The following is a 19491-nucleotide window of genomic DNA, read 5'->3' as shown; positions in this document are numbered from 1 at the left end:
GCTGAGGGACACATGGTTTGTCTGCATGGGATTATTTTCTGTGCTGAAGCTGAAGAAAAAAAAGGGTGTGCAGATACTGCCTTTAAATGTTCATGTCTCTGATGTTAACATTTGTTTAAAAAAGGTTAATTGCATGCAATTATGTGCTAAAGGAGCTGCATCACAAGAAAAGTCAATAGTACTAGGAAACTGTAACTTTGAATTAATGATGGAGCTGAACAGTTATGCCCAAGCATTTTATTTAAGAAGGCAGTATGGGTTTTTTAGTATAAATTGCTACAGTGTGATGGTTTTATGTGGGTTTTTGCAGTTTTTTTTTTTTCTTTTTCATAACTGTGTGAAAACGCATATTTTACACTTCACACTGAATTCTTAAAGTGAGTGAATAAAGAAGCAAATATTCTGATGTTTTAAATTTAACACTGGTGTTAAAAATGCTAAATGTTAGTGTTCATTAGTGCTGAATATTTAAAAACAATATTGCTGTGTCTATTAGATGTATTACTTGAAGGAAAAGGCACAGTTGTGCTTGTTTGCGGAACCTCACAGTATAATAGCTTTTATTTATTTTGTAATCTGTCTATGATAAGAATCAATTGCTGCTTTATGGTACTGGTGACTAAAAATGTATTGGGGTAAATGGAAACTATGTCAAACTTGCTGGAATCTCTCCTTTTTTCCCTCCTGTTTTCCAGCCCAGGGTCCTGGGAGTTCGTGAAACTGTTCAGTCAACATTCAGCCTTTATCCAATTAGTATAAATCATCTAGCTGGTATCCATCTCCAAACTTCTGAGAAATAGTCTTGTTTTTCCTTCCTAAGCTAGCTAAACTGTTAAAGGTTTCATGAGGAAACTATGGGGGTTTTATGTAAAAAAAAAGAATTTAGGTAAAAGATAAGCAGTCTGGTATGGAAGTGCCTTTGGGTCTTTACCTGAAAGTAATCCTGGCCCTCGTGACTCCATACTCATTTTAGGTGGATGCAGTAAGATTCTAAAATTCCCTGATGAGGAAAAAAAAAGGCAAGTCCAAAGAACAGCAGAAAGCACACACCTAAATCCAAACAAAATAAACCCCTCAACACACAGAAAAACCAAAAGAGATTGAAAAGAGTGAGAAAAACTTCAGTTGGCCCAAACCTCTGGAGATTTTTTTGTTGCCCAGTGCCTGGTGTTATGCTTCTTGACAGCTCTAGAAAAGACTTCGTAGACTAGGCTGATCTCACATGAATTTTGTACTTTCAGTCCCATTAGGATTAAGGATTTGGCTCACTCCTGATAAATGTCAATATAAAGCAGCAGAGAATCAAGCCAGCTGAGCTGGTCATGACCTTATATGCATAGTGGTAATTAATAGCTAATGAGACTGATAAAATATGGTTCTGAAATGCAGTAGACGGCATCATCAGGACTGTTTAGAAATTAAAATTTTAAATTGCACTAGGAATTAAAGACATATTTTGCCATCATGGGCAAAAAGTTAAACTCCTTCACTAAAGGATGTGTGTCAGATATGTCACTGAAATATATAATCTTCAATACAGTTATGCATCAGAATAAGAATTATTCATTAATTTTAGTTCAGAGGGCAGGAAAACATGGGTCAGACTAATATAATACCCGGTTTTAATCTGTACTTTAAATAAGGGCAGCTGTTTTAACTTTTATGGAGAGGCTTTTCTTGTTACTTTTCTCCTGACATCATTTCTTCCACTCAAATAGAAGTAAACTTGAGGCATGATTCTCCCAAGCCCGTTCTCCTGCACCAGAGTCTGTACTCAGGAGTAAATACAAAACTATATGAAAGCAAACAAGTGAAACCAAATTATTACAAAATATTCTTGAGTTACTTTAGTATGAAATTTTTTTCCATAGAACTCTCTCTCAACTATGTTCCCTATTTCTATATCAGTGCTATTCTCAGGTTAGTCAGTCAAGAAGAATTCTTCACACAGTGAGCTTTGGTCACTTGTGTTTTTTGGAAAGAGCTTTGGCTCTCCAAAGCTGAGATCTGCTCACCTGGATCACGAAATTTGTTCCACAGAACTCAAAAAGGACTGTGTCAAATGCAGCCTTTGGCTCTATACTGAATGTTGGCTTACTTTTGTGTCATAGTTGAGACAGAGACAATACAAAGCAACACACTCCATTTTCAGAAGGCTTCAAACCTGTTTTTATTATGGCATGCAGGCTTTTTAAACATTCTGACAAAACTCATAAGTTTGCACTTTACCCATTGGTCATGGGAGACAAACAAAGTGCTTGTTGGAATAGGTGGTTGCAGGTTTCTCTTATTTATCCTTCTTTCTTTCTTGGTTTCTATGTCAACGACCTTGGTAGAGAATTCTTTCAGGGTAAACATGAATCCTCTCATCAAACTTCTCTCTGGCTCACAAAAGTTGTTGTAAAACCTCTTCCACACTTTTGCTGGTTTGCATAGTTAGTGAGCTACAAAGAGCAGCCATCCTCCCTCTGAAGATAAAGCCAACATATTTTTTCATGTCTGTGAGGCAGACAGTGGAGTTGAGAGAGATTTACTAATTTTTATATTTTTTAAATTCATCAGGCATGACTTTCTGAACTTGCCTTGTTTCTGGTGTTTCTAAAAGGGAAGGAGAAAAGAAGAAGGAATTCTTCTCTTCATGATCATTAATGGGAGGCTTAGACATCTTGAAATTTTGAAGTCCCCAGCCATAATTCCTTATTCCCTTTAGTCACTTCTGGTTTTGTAGTTGCTCCAAGTGAGTGATTTAGGGAGGGGACATGTTGAAAATGGACATAGAGCTTCCAGGCAGAGGAGACAAGTCCAGGAAGCACAGCCAGGAGCTCCAGCAGAACCCATGGAAGGTGCAACTGAAATGACTGTTCCTTCTGCTTGGAAAACTTCAAACTAGCTTTTGATTGGAAATTGTTTCGCTTTAGATGAGAACAAAAGCTGTGAATGAGCTCTTGATTTTTAGAAGACACTTTTTTTTTTTTTTTGACTTGTTCTTCTCCCACTAATATCTCTTGAAGCATTCAGGAGAAATAGTTGATTATTTAAAAGCACTGTGATTTGTAGCTGCTGTAGAGAGGAAAAAAAAAAAAGAAAGAAAAACACTTTTGGATTTATAGATGGCATTTCAGTAAGATAAACAGCGTTCTCATCACAGTGGATGTCTATGTCATACCAAGCTGGCATTCCATGACAAGTGACTGCTGTTCTTCCTGCCCAACCTGCTGGAACACCTCCAAGGCTTGCATTCAGGGCCACCACTGAAATGCCTAGAGTGAGTTTTTATGACTTTTAATGGCTCTGTTTTATTCAGAAAGAAATAACTATAAAATAAAAAATTGGAAGAGAATACCTGCAAGTCTTTAGGCTTGTTGTATTCAGTAAATATTTCATTAGGGAACCTTTGGAAAGGTAAAAGAAACTATTTAACTTTTAAAAATGTGGTATTTTTTGTACATTGGAAAGGTCAGTCTTTACAATGAAGGAGCAAACATAATTTTCTGTTTAGTTTTGAATCATACTGATGGAGGCATACAAAACAGAGCATTTGCATTTCTCCTACTTGATTCCTGTGTCCTCAGTGAAACCCAGTGCAGCAGGGACTGCCCTTCTCACTGCAGTAAATGTGGGACCACCACTTCTGGACAGATTATTTTTAGAACATATCCTTTTGTAACAACCTTAGTAATGTTGGAGAGCAGGGAATTTGAAATGCCATATTTGCCCATGACCTAACTCACAGCACCTCTACTTACCAGCTTTTACTGGGGCAGCTTTCAGTTTTCAAAGAAAATGGTTGCCAGTGGCCACGTGTCTCTTTTGAAGTCTCTGCACGGACACAGAATATGAGATTTTTATAAGTTTTACTGATATGAGGAGTTTCTAGACCCTGAAGCATTCTTCTGAAATCATGTGGCAGAAAAAATATGTCCCAATATACGCTGCTCAATTCCTTGTAACACAGTTTAAACTGGAAACTAATTTGCTGATGCGCTGTCATCCCCCTTGTAAAGTACAGTAGCCATGGAGTTAACTAAAATCACAACTTTACTTTCAGAACTCAGTGCAGCCTTATCTGTTGAAACAGTGAAAACACCCTCTCACCTGTCAGCTGCTTCTTAAAACTCAAGAAATTGTGCAAGATGGAAAGCTGTGTTGAGTGTTTTGGGGGGCATTGATATTCTTTCAAAAGATATTCTTACACTGTTCTTTCTATAGCACAGGGGAAGTTTCATTAGGAATTTGACATGAATTTATGCAATAAATATTTTTAAGTCTTTTGCAATTAAAAAGCTACATGTGGCAAGATAAGATAAATATCACAAAATTATTTCTATGTGCTTTGCAGCAATATTACTATACAGATGATGGATAGGAGTTGAAATTAAGTTCACGTGAGTTAAAAATCACTGAGCATTTGGTTTCCATATTTTGGGAATATTTTTAATAATCCAGAAGAGTAGAAACAAGATGACATCACTAACAACTAAAATACAAATCCTTGAAACATTTATGGCATACCAGCTGTCCAAGAAGCATCATCATCATCATCATCATCTGACAAATTATATCCTCTGAGGCTTGATATACAGCACTCAGATATGCTATTTCAAACACTTTGCTGACTGAATGATATATTTGAAAGATATTTGAAAGTTGTCTTTCTAGGACCAGGCAAATACAAGTCTTACTGACCCAGAGAGGTATATAAGCATCCAAGTAATGTGCAGCTCCCTCAGCAAAAGGACAATAATTTATCACTTTTACATTTTGTTTGTTACCTTTTTTTGTATCACCTCACATCAGCTTTTTTGAACATGCCTTTAAGGAACTCATATTCCTTTATCAAGATTAATGCTTGTAGCCCATAGTACTCTTGAGAAAATAAATATTAAATATAGTAAGATGGATTAATTTTTCATTTCACTGCTCATTGCTTCCCTTTCAGCTTCTTGCCTGATTACATCAGTGGTGATTTTGATTCCATTCAGCCTGAAGTCAAGGAGTACTACAAGGTCAAGGTAAATTAAATCCCTTTGAGTTTTTCTTTGATTGACCATTGTAAGATCCAAGCCATTAGTGCTCCAGTTGGTCATGAAGTGATTCTGGATTCGTTGCCTCTTTGAGGCTTCAGCTGTAAACACCTGAGAAGCTCAGAAGTTGTGCTTTGTGGTACTGTACTAAAATAAACACAGGAGATGCAGTACTGCCAGAATCCTGGGGGAGTTTTTATAGTATCAGGTGATGAAATAGATCATATGGTGGTAGAGATTACAGCATCTAGAAACTAGGATAAAACTTCCTGAAAAATCTGTGACTTCTTTTGCGCGGAGAGATACAGAGAAATAAAGATTGACTTACCATGATTCCCACCTGGTGGATATCCACATACTTTCTAGAGAGAGTTTCTCGGTGTGCTGTTTGTAGGATATGACTTTACCTTTTTAGAGGAAAGCTACAGATTGAAAAATCTGTCTCTTTCCTCACCCACTGAAGCACTGAATTACAGTCAACTACTTCTGCTACACTGATGGAGTGCCCTCGTTAATGAGTTATTGGATAAATTCCTGCATGTGTTAATTTATTTCCAGTGAGCAGCACAAATGTAAACTCACTTTTCTCAGGTCGTAGGGCTCAAAGTTCTGCCTTTACCTGACTCTTTGGTATTTAACATTTCAGCTGCCTATTTGTTTAGGCTTTTGTTGTGAGCACAGTTCTTCACCCTAGCATCTGGATAGCAGGCTTCTGCAAATTCAGAGATTGCCTTGACAGGCCAGTTTACATTTTCAGCAGGCTGCACTTGCAAGAGGAGTGTTTGATCCTTCTGAAGTAGTTGACTTAGTCTGCTGCTGATTCATGTTTAAAAATGAAATTTGCCTAAAATCTTCCCTGATGGACTTGGGATCAAATGATTAGAACAAAAGGTTTCAGACTGTGAGGGGAGGGCTGGAGGAATGTGTAGAGCAGGGTTATATTCTCTCTCTGGGCACTGTGGGGTTTTATTTCCATATTCTACCCCATTTTTTAGGATGGAGAAACAGGTGATGGCTGTTCACCTCTAGAAGAACCACTCAAGAAAAATGCTCAGGAATCTAAATTACAGCTTGGGAAGGGAAAATAGGATAAAAAAAAGCTTTGGGTTAATACTATTCACTACAGACTGAAAAGTCATGATCTGTGAATAAATGAATTCAAGAAGTATTTGGACAACAGTTTTGGGCACATGGTGTGACTCCTGGGGATGATGCTGTGCAGGGCTGGGAGCTGGACTCAGTGATCCTTTTGGGTCCCTTCCAACTCAGCTTCGTCAGTGAGTCTGTAAAAGGGGAAACTGCAAAATGCTCTACTCTGTTTGACATGGACATGGACAAGCCCCAATACCAGCACAGGCTGGGGAATGCACAGATGGAGAGCAGCCCTGGGGAGAAGGACCTGGGGGTGCTGCTGGATGAGAGGCTGGACATGACCCAGCCATGAGCACTCACAGCCCAGAGAGACAAACGTGTCCTGGGCTGCCTCCAAAACAGCGTGGCCAGAAGGGTGAGGGAGGGGATTCTGCCCCTCTGCTCCTCTCTGGTGAGACCCCACCTGCATCCAGCTGCATCCAGCTCTGGGGTCCCAGCTCAGGAAGGACATGGAACTTTTGGAGTGGGTCCAGAGGAAGACACCAAGATGATTAGCAGGGTGAAGGGATCAGGAGATGAGAAAAGGCTGAGAGAATTGGGATGATTCAGCCTGGAAATAGAAGGCTTCAGAGTCACCTAATTACAACCTTTCAGTACCTGAAGAGAGCATAAAAGAAAGATGGAGACTTGTTACAAGACTATATAGTGACAGGACTAGTGGGAGTGGCTTCAAATTGATAGTATGTTGAGATTAGATATTAGGAAGAGTTTCTTTATTATGAGAGTGGTGAGAGGCTGGAAGAGGTCGCCCAGAGAAGCTATGGTTGCCTCACCCTTGGCAGTGTTCAAGGCCAGGTTGGATGGGACTCTGAGAAACCTGGTCTAGTAGAAAGTGTCCCTGCCCATGAAACTTAATGTTCTTTAGGATCTCTTCTACCCTGAACCATTCTATGATTCTGCAATTAAAGCTTATATGGAACAGCATGCTGGTAGGTGTATAAGTCCTACCAAAGAATGCAAGTTAAGGATCATTCAACAAAGTGGGGAGATGGAAGAGGTAGGAGGTGGAAGAATACAGTAGGTATTACCCTTTTTCAGAGGGATTACTTTTCTGGCCATAGCATCCTTTTTGTCAGCTTAGTTGCATCTTACTCGTGATGCACAGTTTACATCTTCTCTGTGAACACATAGTGAATCCTTCTGCTTCATACAGAGTTAATACATCTGTGCAAGGACTGAGCTGATGGGTTGTAAAGAAAGAAGTAATTAATGAGGATTTTAAAGATGTAATGAACGGAACCATCTAGCCTACAGAATCCTTGCCTGGGGTCTTCATACAAGACTGAGGAAAATGCAGATAGACTTCAGAATTTTAGGTGTACATGGTAGAAAAAATTTTTTTTTTTTTTGTATTTTTAAATTACCTTCCCATAGTCAGAAAATTAGAACAGTAAACATGGATGAATGTCTAAGGAGCTCTTGAGCAAAAAATGTAATAGGACACAGAAACTGGAGAGAGGTGTATATTTCTTTTCTTGTAAAGCATCTTGTTCATTAAAGCACCCTTTGTAGTCCAGACAATTTCCAAAGTCCCTGTCTTTTGGAAATGCTGAATGTGTTCATAATTATGTGACCCAAAATATATTAGCACTGCTTAAAACAGGCTGTGGGAGACCTTCAGGTGAATAGATCAGTGTAGCACCACTGACTTTAGGGAAGCATCATCCTGTCAATTAGTGTTGCTTCCCATACCATCCTTCCTTACCCATGTGCAGATTACACCCAGAGACCAAGGTAAGCCACAATCATTATTGTATTGTTTCAAGTATTCTCTTTTATCAATTGTTTTTCATCATTTTATAAAAGCTACCTATATTGGCAGAAATTATTGCAGTGTGACGTTTTCTACCTATCTGAAGATATCCTGCCACTGCTTAAGAGTTACTTTTTTGTAGTAAAGCTAATGGATGGTAATTGCTGGCCTATAAAACATAATCATATGCAAGGGTTTGTGTCAGAGACAGCCCAGTGTAGTGCTGGGTAAGTAGTGGGGTGTGTTAAACTCAGTGCATGAAACTAATGGTTGTGGGAAGAGTTGTCTATAGCAGTGTGTCATCATCATGACACAGAAACATCCTGACTCTTCATCACACCAGCTTCATGCCAGGATGTTGCTGCTGGACTTGGAAGGTTTTTTACTTCATTTAAGTGATGAAAGCAAGTTGCTCTAGTGTTTTTATTTGAGCAGGGATTACAAGACAAGTGTTTGCATTTTCCCTTTAGGAGGACAATCACTATTGTATTGGGGAACCTTATTTAAACAAAGTTCATAAGCACGAAGCAAATAAATCAATTTTATCTCCGTTAGGTGTCGTACGCCACAGTGAAGAGACCTAAAGGCAAACACTCTGTTTTGGAAAGTAATTGTGTAACAGACTTCTGAGTGGGATGTGTAAGTAAGGAGTTAGGCATTCCTTTTGGGAGAGAATAAGTAAGCATGTGTCAGAGGTTATTCAGCTTTACTTTTTATTTTCTGTGGTCTTGGTTTTGCCTCATTGGCTTGTCAAGAATATACTTGTAGTCTTCTATTAAAATTTATTAAAATATTAGAGATTATTTCCCCCCATTTCTTAGAGTTAAATAATGTTAAAACTGGATAAAACAGCACCACAACTGAAAATAAAATGTAATATTAAAAATTTCTTTTTAAAATCATATTGCACTATAAGTGAAGGATAAAGAATAGCAATTTAAAATTCTTTAGTCTGTATATTTTCTGTCATTTTAAAAATAGAAATTGAAAAGAGGTTTTGAACATGCTTGTTCATGTGATCCCATAATAGATGCACTGGCATTCTTTCTCTGTACAGTCTGAAGTGCATTGGAAATGACACTGCACAAAGCAGGGAGGATTTGTGGTGATATTTCTGTCATTGGAGTTTCATCCTTTTCTTGCTTTAGCCGAATGTTTCTGTTATTTGAAACCTTTTAAACACTGCTTTGAAGTTAAAGCAGCCATTTGTATTGTTATGCCTCAAACAAGGTTCTGTTTCTGAAGTTTTAAGTCCAAAGACATTATCTAAAATTACACCAAATCTGTACTTATGCCAAGAAGCAGCAGGTTGAATCTAATGTTCTTTGAAATCCAGCCTATGCTATTTATTAAAAATCCGGTTTGGCTTTCCCACCAAGCAAACTTCATGTGCCTTGAAAGGCTTCTGCAGGCTTAGCAGGCTCTGCTTCAGATCTGTAATTAAATGCTGTGAATTTATTTACAAATCCACTTCTTTTCCTATTCTTTTTTCTTTTTAAGTCCCGTAGAGCTGCTTATTTTTGCAGGCAGTTCTGCAGCTGTAGCACTTTCTGATTTTCCTTTCCAGGGCTAATGGTTATCAGGGCTGTAAAAAGGTAGGGTCTGTGTTGTATTTTTGTTCTATGATGATGCACCTATAATTAGATTTACAAAATGTATTGGTAACACTGATGTAGTGCTTTTATGTCTCTCTAACTTCTGTACTTTCTGGATAAACTGAACGTTTTAGGCCATGTTTCCTGCTTGCTTTCCAAGGCCAAACATTTTAATAATTTTATGAAATCACAGTGTTAATTCATTTGCCTGAGTTATATTACTATAATTTAAAACAAAGAAAACCATTAAGTTTTTATGTGTCTATTTTAATTTTTATCCCTGAATGTTACATTTTTTTTCTAGTACTAATTTTTAATACAGGATGCAACTTCAGATATTAAAATGCTTGACTCATTTACAGCATTCTTGTTAGACTGACCAGTTATCTAAGAAAAACACAGTTTATTTTAGGGCCTGGTTCCTTTGTGAAATGTTTTAAGGTTTCAGAAGGAACTCTAAAATTTGTGCAAGTGGATCTGAAACAATTCAGTCTTACTGTTGTATTGGCTACTTCTGCTTGACATTCACTAGTTAGGCTTCCAAGCAGTCCCTTGGTTAATATGTTCTGCTGATGACATCTTTGACGAGTATGAAAAGTGCTGTGACTACCTCAGCTCTACTTCTGATGTGTTGAGTGTGCCTAGTGCCACCTGGACTTAAATCCAAGTTGTAGTTTTTTTCTACTGATGTACAGTACATTTATTGAAAGAATCTTAGTGTCTTAATATAGAGGTTCATCAAATCAAAATTCTTTGTAAATCTGGGATGGTCCTGCTATTAATAGTTCAAACTGTATATGCAATTTAGGATTTTAGGCTGGAAGCTTTCTGGATGCCTTAGTCATGCAATTATTCAACAGGAGCTTTCACAAATGGTTCCATTCTTGAATAGTATGTCAGAGGTCTTGTCAAGATTGTGTTTTCCAGTGACTTGTCTAGGTGAGTCTGGTTATGTGGATTTCTTATTCGTGCTAAATGAAAAGAACAATATCTCAGTGTTCCAGATATGTCATAAATTTGTACAAGATTCTGTGCTTGGTGCCATTTTTGTAAAGGTGAACATGACAGACAGTCACACTAGGTCAGATCAAAGGTTCATTCAGCCGGGCCAGAACAGAATACTGTTAAAAGCAAAAGTATGCACAGTGGGGCTTCTTTGATATAGTTTTTCATCATGCTCTAATGTATTGCTTAAAGATTTCCTACATCTTTGTGTTTAATAGCTTCATAGATTGATTTAATTTTCCCCAAAATTAGTCTACTCCCTTTTCTTCACCCTACATTGATAAGAATGCAAGTATCCACCAAAAAACAAATCAAAACAAATAAAACAAACAAACAAAAATAAAAAAAGCCTTGGCAATGTGTTCCCTAGTTTGTTTGCAGTTAAGAAAAATCTGTCTTTTGGATGCTTTTTTGGCTTTGAGCTTTATATTTTCATAGTTATATTTGAGTGTCCTGAATTCTTGTATTGTGCTAAAGAGTGAATAAATATACATCAACCACCTTTTCAATGCAGTTCTGCTTGTATTGGAATGATTGTCCCTAGTGTCCAGCATTCCCATGGGTATGTAGGGGTGTGTGCACAACTAAGCCAGTGAAATATGGCGTATGCCATAAAATTTACAGCCTAAAATTAAGTACAGCCTGTACAGGTGTTTTATGTCCTGCTGAGTTAATATATGTAAAAATGTCTGGAAAGTCCTGTTGAAAAGGATTTTTCTTATAGCAAAGGATTTCAGGACTCTGAGCTTGCACTGAGCTGTTCTTTATGTGCCTTTAAAAAACAATCTCCAAAAAATGTCTGTCCAGTTCTAGATCACTCTTTATGCCATCACTAAGGTAGCAGCTTACAAAAAGCTGTATCTGTTTAAATGCAGATGAGATTTGGGAGGAGGGCATGGGGAAGTCAAAATAAATTCAATTATGCAGGCCTGCATCTTTCTAAGTAATGTATCTTCTTTCTATCTGAGAAACATCACTCCTTCTGAACCTGAAGAAACAGCTAAGTCCTACTTCTGTTGTAAGATGTAATATCAGTGTGATTCTCATAGTTTTGAGGTCATTGAGAGCTACTATATACGTTTATTAGAGCCTGAGTCAGTCCCTAATTTACACAGGAGATTTGAGAATTTAATTTGGCCAAGTTCTCACCCCTTAAAAAAAAGTATCACTCTATTTTTCTTTGCAATATTTTGCAGTTTGTAATTTAGCTTTTGGATACAGTATACTGAAATTAAGAGATCAAACTTTTATTTGAAATGGCAATTATTTCCTCCTTACAAGTTGCTTGCTTTCTTCTTGCAAGTGCTTTAGCTGGAGCTCAACTGCTTCTCAGCTGTAGAATATGGAAGAAAACAGTGCACCATATAACAAAAATGATGGTGGTGGTATTTTAGTCTTGCATCCAATTTCAGTTTAATATTATGTTGCAGTATAAGATTTATTTCTCCCTTCCATTGGTTATGGCCCGAGGAAGGGAAAGGGTAGAATCTATATTGCATTAGACATCTGAGTTACTTTCAAGAGTTTTAAAAAATTTAATCTGGTGTTAATCTCTGAAAGAAGTCATTACTCTGATCTGTCAGCCTGTGATGGAGAAAATAACAGAAAAGTTTAAAAAATAGAAATGCATTGAATGAACTTCATTTCCAGAGCAAGGAATAAAAAAGGTATTTTAAACAATGACAGCTTAATCTGGAGAAGGAAATTGAGCAGTTATTTTGTGATTAAGCCTCTTCACACAAAAGAGACAACTTTGATATGGTACTAGAGGCTGAAGACTCAGATTACAGGCAATTTTAGATGTAAATGGGATTTATACATCTACTTTTCTTTCTTTTTTTTCTTTTTTCTTTTTTAGAGAATTTAAGAGAAAATTGTTCCCAGAGCACAGGGCTCAATGCCCTTGCCTATGGAGTCCTAATTAGACTCCAGCAAAGCTGCAGAGCCCACAACCTCATAGCTCATCAAATGTTGCTGCAAGCTCAAGCTGGGCCCAAATGTCCTGTGGGATTTCTGAGCTTGATTCTGTTGTGTGGCGCCTCATGAGCCAGCCAAAGCACAGGTCTGGCCAGAAACAGGTACTCAGACATGATCATTGACCCAGAAAAGTGATGCCTAAAATCCTGATGTTACCATTTTTAAGTATTTTTAGAAGCAGCTTGTCAGCCTGTGCAAATGATTCCATTGTGCATCTTGTCAAAGAGCAGTCAGCTCCCATTTCGGAAGCAGAGTGAAACGATGCAATCTGTTGCTCATTTTTAAGCAGGAAGGTTTAGGGGTGGGCTGGAGGAGAAGGAGGAGGAAGAGGAGGAGGAATGCTTCTGACATGCTTTGAGGGACCTGTAGTAAGTGTGGTGGAGAGTGAGCTCCCTTGCTTTAAAAGGAGTGTGTGGGCTACTCAGGATCACTCTCCAGACTCCAGAGGCAGATTCACCAAGGCCACCATAGCCTTTGCCTCTTCATCTTTCATACAACTAAAAAGGCCCAATAAATTGGGACACATGACCCAGGGATGGCATGTACTAACTTTCCATGAAGTTGCCCAAGTGGTGCTTCTACTTCACGTACAGAAATAGTTACAAAACCTCAAGGATGCCAGTCCAGCTGGAATAAGGTTGGATTTGTTCTGTTAGTGTTCACACAGATGAGTGCTCTACCAGCCACCAAATGGAAAAGAAAGAAAATTATGTGTATTGTCCAAGTAGAGAAGTTAAGTGCTTTGTAGCTTTACAGTGAGACAAAGAATGAGCTAAAGCTGCCAAATTTGCACTTGCCTGTGTTAGTTCACCAAGCCATGGAAGTTTAAGGTTATTTTTAAACCAAGACAGAGGTAGAGTCCAACAGGAAAATTCAAGTGCAGCTAATGGAGTACAGATAGTTATTTTTACTAATTGAATTTTGAGTTGGTCAAAAACATGCAAAATAGAAGGTCTGTTTTTATGGCTGCACTCAGTGCAAGGTGGTAAAAGTTACATTCAGATATACCAGGAAGAAACTTAATTAAGATGTAATTTTTGAAAGAAGATATTAGTGGCAGAGAAATACCATTACAGGGAGTGGAGGGGAAGGAAAGAACTTCAGTTCAGGCAGCTTTAATTACAGCTGGGCAGGAAAATTTCTGCAAATTGGAGTATTTCTCATACTTACCTTTCATGGTACTTTCTCCTTCTGTTTTTCTGACTGTAATATACTTTTGGACCCTTGCTGTTTTCCCTGTCATTGGGAAGCTCATTTGAAGCTCTATTTGTCTGTTTCAATTCTCCTGTTTTCCTTGAGTGCTCAGCAGAGTCCAGCAAACAGGTCTGGGATGAAGCTTTGATAAGCTGATGTGCAGGAAAATCAGCTGAAATCTGCCCAGTCTTGAGACTGAGTTAGTTTGCATTCTGGTGTGCTGTTAGATTCCCTTCAGTTGAAGAAGCTATGATGGTCTTTGATGAAAAGTTCTGTAAGTGAAATAGATTTGGAGTTATAATTAGAAATGGAAACAGTCCCCTATGTGATGACATGAGTTAAGAACGAAAAATGGAGTGTTGGGGAGGAAGAAAATGAGGGATGAAAACTGAGGAAAAAAACAGAGACTCTTTAAAAAGTTAGGGGAAGGTAAGCATTTTAAGAGAGAAAAATAAGGGTAGGAGCAGAGAGCAGGAAAGAGAACTGGATAGAAATAGAAGAAATTCCCAGGCACATCAGCAAATTAATTCTGCTGTCACTTTTTTGTGGTTGGGAAGAAGTGACTGGGATAAAATAAGCCCACACACATGGACACCATATTTTTTTAATCTAAAAGTAAGATTTTCAGTTTATTAGAAAGGAGTGCAGAGTGGTTGGTTTTGGTGGTTTTCTTTGGTTTTGGGGGTTTTTGGGGGGTTGTTTGTTTGTTTTTGAAATATGTTTGTTTGAAGTTAAAATAGGACTTTAAATATATTTATTCCACCCTTGACTAAGCTTTGATGGGAGAGTTATCTGTGAAGAATAAAAAAATCCTACAAGGAGCTAAAAATGTAACAAACTACAATTAAAGCTTCAATGTATTTACGAGTGTAAATTTACTTTGCAGTTAATTGATAATAACCCTTCAAGTAAGGAAATGTCAAGTGGCCAGAAGTTGCTGGTTAACATTACCAGAACTCAGTTAACCAGTTAGCAGTCTTTGGGGTTTTAAGATACATTTCCTAGTGGAAATATTAACAGTTACAGTAGCAGAGCACACTCAAGCCTCAGAGCATGTTCTCTATCCTGTATTTTTTGCAAGTTTTTTTCAGCAAATAAATGTGCTCATGAATACCTAACATACTTGCAGAAGTGCATTTCTGGTCTGGCAGCAACAGCCTTTACAGCTGAATGTGGGGAAGGTCTCTAGAATGATTCAACAAAATCTTTTCCTCAATAAGGTTATATTCTTGATATCTTGAGCTCATCCCAGACTAGAAGTGGGCCACAGGGGAGAAGAAAACTGTGAATATCACAGGTCAACTTCTGTTATATTCTCCCACTCACAAGATAAAACAAGAGAGAGGCTTGAGGAGATGTGACAGTCCTTTAGGTGTTTTTCCTTCTTAAGAGCTCCATTGAGATTTTCAAAAGAGCTCTTGTCCCCCCTGATCTTGAGCAAGTGTGTGTGATGTGAGGGGCAGGGTGTTGCAGGGAACATTTTTCTCAACAACAGTGGAATCAATTCACATGTATTCCAGCTTAAAAATATGTTTGGCCTGATCTGGAACAGGAGTGGGGAGAAGTTTTCAAATACTTTACTTTGTAATTTGATGTGTTTGGACATGCCAGCTCCTCCTCTCTCCAGGCAGGTTCAGATTCAAGCACATGCTTTTCCTTTACTTACTGAGTTTCTGTATGCTTCAGTCCTTGTGCCACCCTCATGGGACTGCCCTGGCTGTGGTTTGCAGCTCTGGGCTGCACACAGTGACTGCCAAAGAGCCATTCCCACAATCCAGGAAAAGTTAGAAACAGTCCAGCCAAAAGAGACAGCCTTCCCCTCTAATTTTACCATTTCTGTGGATTTTCACATATCCTGAAATGCAAATAGTTCATTGTGGCCAGTCTCAGTTTCTTTCTGTGCTTCCCTTCTGTAGAAGAGCACACTTCTAGCTGTGAACTATCAGAGTTTCAGTGCAATGAATGCAAAACAACCTTCTTGCTTTACTGGACAGTCTTTCCAAACACTTTTTCATCAAAAATAATTGTTTTCTTCCAACTGACTGCAGTTTATGATGAAGTGTTGATTGTAGACCTTAGCATCAGGCTTCCAGATAAAGTGTAATGCAGCAGTGTCCCGGTGTGAAGTGCTGTTCCCATCCAAGTCAATGCCAGTTTCCTGGTTGTGGCAGGATTTTCAGGATGGATCCTCCCCAAGCCAGCCATATGCAGAGAGAAGGCCAAAAGCCATGGTGAGATCTCAGATCATGTCTTAGAGTTAATAAAAGGAGGTAATTGATAAATTTTCAGCTGATTAAAAAGAAATTATTTAAGACAGATTTATGACAAGTGGTGTGGCTTTCAGGATTTTGTACAGGGAAATGGGTTATACAGCTTTAAGAGTGAAAGCCAGAGGTTCTGCAGTGGTTGTGTCCTCCTGTACAGAATACAGGACAGCCCCATGTAATGTTTTGATGTGTCAGTGCCATGTCTGAATGCCTTTGCGGACCTAAAGTTTGAGCAGATTCATAGGGTGAGAATGAAAGTGATAGGAGAGAGTAATTGCATTTGACATTTTTTGACAGGTTCTTCTTGAACTTGGTTATGTATTGTGTGAAAAATGTAAGTGTGGGTTGACAGCTTATAGATGCTTTGGGATAACTCAGAACTCCCTGTGGCAGGAGGAAAGTGTGGTGGACTGGTTAGATTTGGCAATGAAATAGTATGAAAAGTTTAAGGTCCCTTAGGGAACACTATTTATCATTTCTGTCATGTACTTTTAGTGGCAAACTCGAGATGTTTTGAAGGGTTAGGGTAGATAGTATATGGTTTGATAAATTCTGGGAAAATCTGTAAAGATGAGGTGTCCCCATATCATATAGCTGTTGTTTACACTGCCTGTCTTTTAGTTAAATTCACTTTTAAAGAAGTTGCACAAAAGGTACTGTAAGGTCCAATGCCTTCCAATCCTGTTATCTGTTAATAGATTGACTATTTCTTTTCACTACAGGCTATCCCACTCTCCTATCTTTTTTTTTCCCTCACTATTCACTAGTTTAAAATTATGGATCTTGAGACCTCTTGCTGAGAGTTTTGTCTGAGGTCTGAATAAAGGAAGAGCATTATAGCTGGACAAAAAAATCTGAATTAAAACATGACAGGAGAGCCAGACATTTAAACTGCACCATCAAAAATGCATTCATTGAAACTATTTGTGTAATATTGAGTGGAGCAGTACACAGATATGCTTTCTAAATGTCTACCATTCTTGAAAATTATATTGATGAGGCTACAAAATCCCAGACATTTCAACCCCAAATTGTTTGCCTGAGAGTAGGAAACTGTGGTCTTTGATGATTCAGTGGAAGGGTGTTTAGGATGCAGTTAACTAGGACTGCAGGCAGTAAGTGTGAGGAAACAGAAGGTCTCTTCCAGTTGCTTTGCTGGCAGATAAGGCAGTTGTTGAAGTCTGCTTGTCAGACACTGTTGTGAGTATCTGATTTAGAAACATGCAGTGCCATCTACCTACTTTTCAGCAGTTAATAAATATGTAGCCACTACCTTTTGTATTACTATCACAGATTTAAAACAACAAACCTGATTTGAAAGATAAAACCACAGGTTTTATATTTCACTAAATTCATACATTTCTCTTGAAAGGTAGATTTAATTGAAATTAATAATGTGGCACTTTCTTGATAAATATGCCAGTCTGGTTTAAATTCATACAAAGTAAAAAACTTTTTAAAATATGAACTGCTGAAAGTTATGGGGGACAGACAGAACTGGCCTCCTTACTAGCTCAGCATTTGAATATAGAGTAAGGTAAAGAAGCTTTTATGTGGGATTACTGTAGAGTCAAAGATATTATTATTATTATTATTATTATTATTATTATTATTATTATTATTATTATTATTATTATTATTATTATTATTATTTTATTGTAGTCATTTAACTTCAGTTCCATGCTTAGTTTTGAAAAAAAGTAAAATGTTTTATTTTCTCTTTCAGTGTATGCATGAAAATGAGTTATGAGATGATGATAAGTACTTGGTGAGGAGAAGTGATCAACATTATCTCTAGCTCCTGAGTTCATCCAGTAAATCAGTTATTTTTTAAATGAAAAATGTGGTTAGATAAGCATATTTGTGTCTCTGTAGCGTATTTATGTCTCTGAAGGATATAAAATTGTTTTATTTAGTGAAGGATAAAGACCCAAACTGGGGGCCGGAGCATGGAACAGAGGGAAGTACAATTATATGTGGATTGGAGTGGTAGTTGTTCAATATATGTAGCCCAGCTAGAAAATTGGATGAAGTCAGCAAGGACTAACTACAATGCTTTGTTGACTATTGTACAAGAAACTTGGCAGCAAAATAGAAGTACTAAGCCAATTATTATTGCAATGCAGATAGATTTTTACATCTTTACTGGAAATACGGTGAAGTGGCAGGCAAGGCTTAAATAGAGATATTACGTTATTAAAAAGAAAAGAAGGTTAATGTGAAATTACTTTGCATGTTTATGATGGACTTAAAATCAGGTCAGCTGGTTTGAACTCATCTTTATGGGCATGAAGGGAAAAAATGCAATTTAAATGGTAAAACTCAGGTACACCTGATTGGTGGATGGCAGATAATATTTCAGCATGCAGTCTCTGAAGAAATGAGATTATGTGGTATTTTCAGTATTGTTCTGGTAGACAGTAAAACAGTTCTGGTACATTTGGGGACCAAAGTAATTTCTGGACAGAATGATAAGAAGTTGATTTGTGAACTGTGGAGATGAACAGTAAGTCTGTGAGGTCTGTACTGTACTTCAGTTTTGGGGGTTTATTTATAAATCTTATGTAACTGTATTTCAAAAGGAAAATGCCTTGAGAAGTTGAAAACAGAAGGCCATCTGTAGAGGAGCTCTTGCAGTAAATAAAAAGAAAGCAAATTTTCATTCCTTTTGTCTTAACAACTTCTGCCTGGAAGTGGTTTGTAAGGAAAAGGTAAAAGACAAGGAAGACTTCCAATATAACCATGTGAACTCTGAAAGGAAACTAAGAAGTGTGAAGCATGGAAGAGGAGGAGGGATGATGAGCAAAAATACAGGTGAATTAGAGCTCTCTTCTGTCAGCTCCACATGTAGCAGTGGGTACTTCAGTTACCTAGAAAATGCAGAAAGGTGAAGTCAAACTGACTCACGAGGGCAGCATGGTTGTTGAAGAGAACACTCCATGGCAAAACAGAACCTGCCTAAAGCTTTGGGAAAGAGGATAAGAGGGAAAGTCAAGGAAAACTAAAATCTAACTAACTAAAATCTTTAACTGCTTTTAAAAATAGGAAGTAGTGGTGTGGCATTCTATTTTTATTCCAATTTCCGTCTGAAAGACGCTTGATTTAAAAAAATAAAACAAACACAAAACAAAACAAAATGGAAAAAACCTCCAAAAACTGAGAAGCATTATTCACCATTTTCTAAAATAATAAAAATATGCATAAAATTAATAAACTGACTAGAAGCATATTTAGACAAAGTTTTCTGGCAAGGTAAATGTGTCATTTAAGAATAATAACAAAATTGGGGTTTGGGTTGAGCTCATGCTGAGTACCTATTGAGAAAAAGCTTTTCTTTTAGAAGATACTTTTTTGTTTTCCTTTTTGGTTGATCAGTTTAGATACTTCTGTAAACTTGATGAAACCAGCTCGACTCTGAAGGAAGAACCCAGGCATATGATTCTCAAGTTGTAATTCTAATCATTAGACATAAAGAGCCCAGGTGATTGTTTTGTTTGCTACCTTTTTAAACCTGTTTATTCTGA

The 19491-nt window shown here is 37.6% G+C and overlaps 1 protein-coding gene across 2 annotated transcripts in view; it reads left to right on the top strand.

The window, feature by feature from the left end:
* The window catches only part of TPK1 (thiamin pyrophosphokinase 1), a 310282-nt gene that overhangs the window by 147619 nt on the left and 143172 nt on the right, over nucleotides 1-19491 (top strand). For both annotated transcript variants that reach the window (XM_018918197.3, XM_009093850.4), the window contains one exon: nucleotides 4940-5012. In XM_018918197.3, the coding sequence (XP_018773742.1) occupies nucleotides 4940-5012 (73 nt within the window). The remainder of the gene's footprint in view (nucleotides 1-4939; nucleotides 5013-19491) is intronic.

The sequence above is a fragment of the Serinus canaria genome, chromosome 2 (genome assembly GCF_022539315.1).
Source record: "Serinus canaria isolate serCan28SL12 chromosome 2, serCan2020, whole genome shotgun sequence".
NCBI classification, from domain to species: domain Eukaryota; kingdom Metazoa; phylum Chordata; class Aves; order Passeriformes; family Fringillidae; genus Serinus; species Serinus canaria.
Note: the sequence above shows the minus strand (reverse complement) of the source record. Positions and strands in the feature narration are given on the sequence as shown.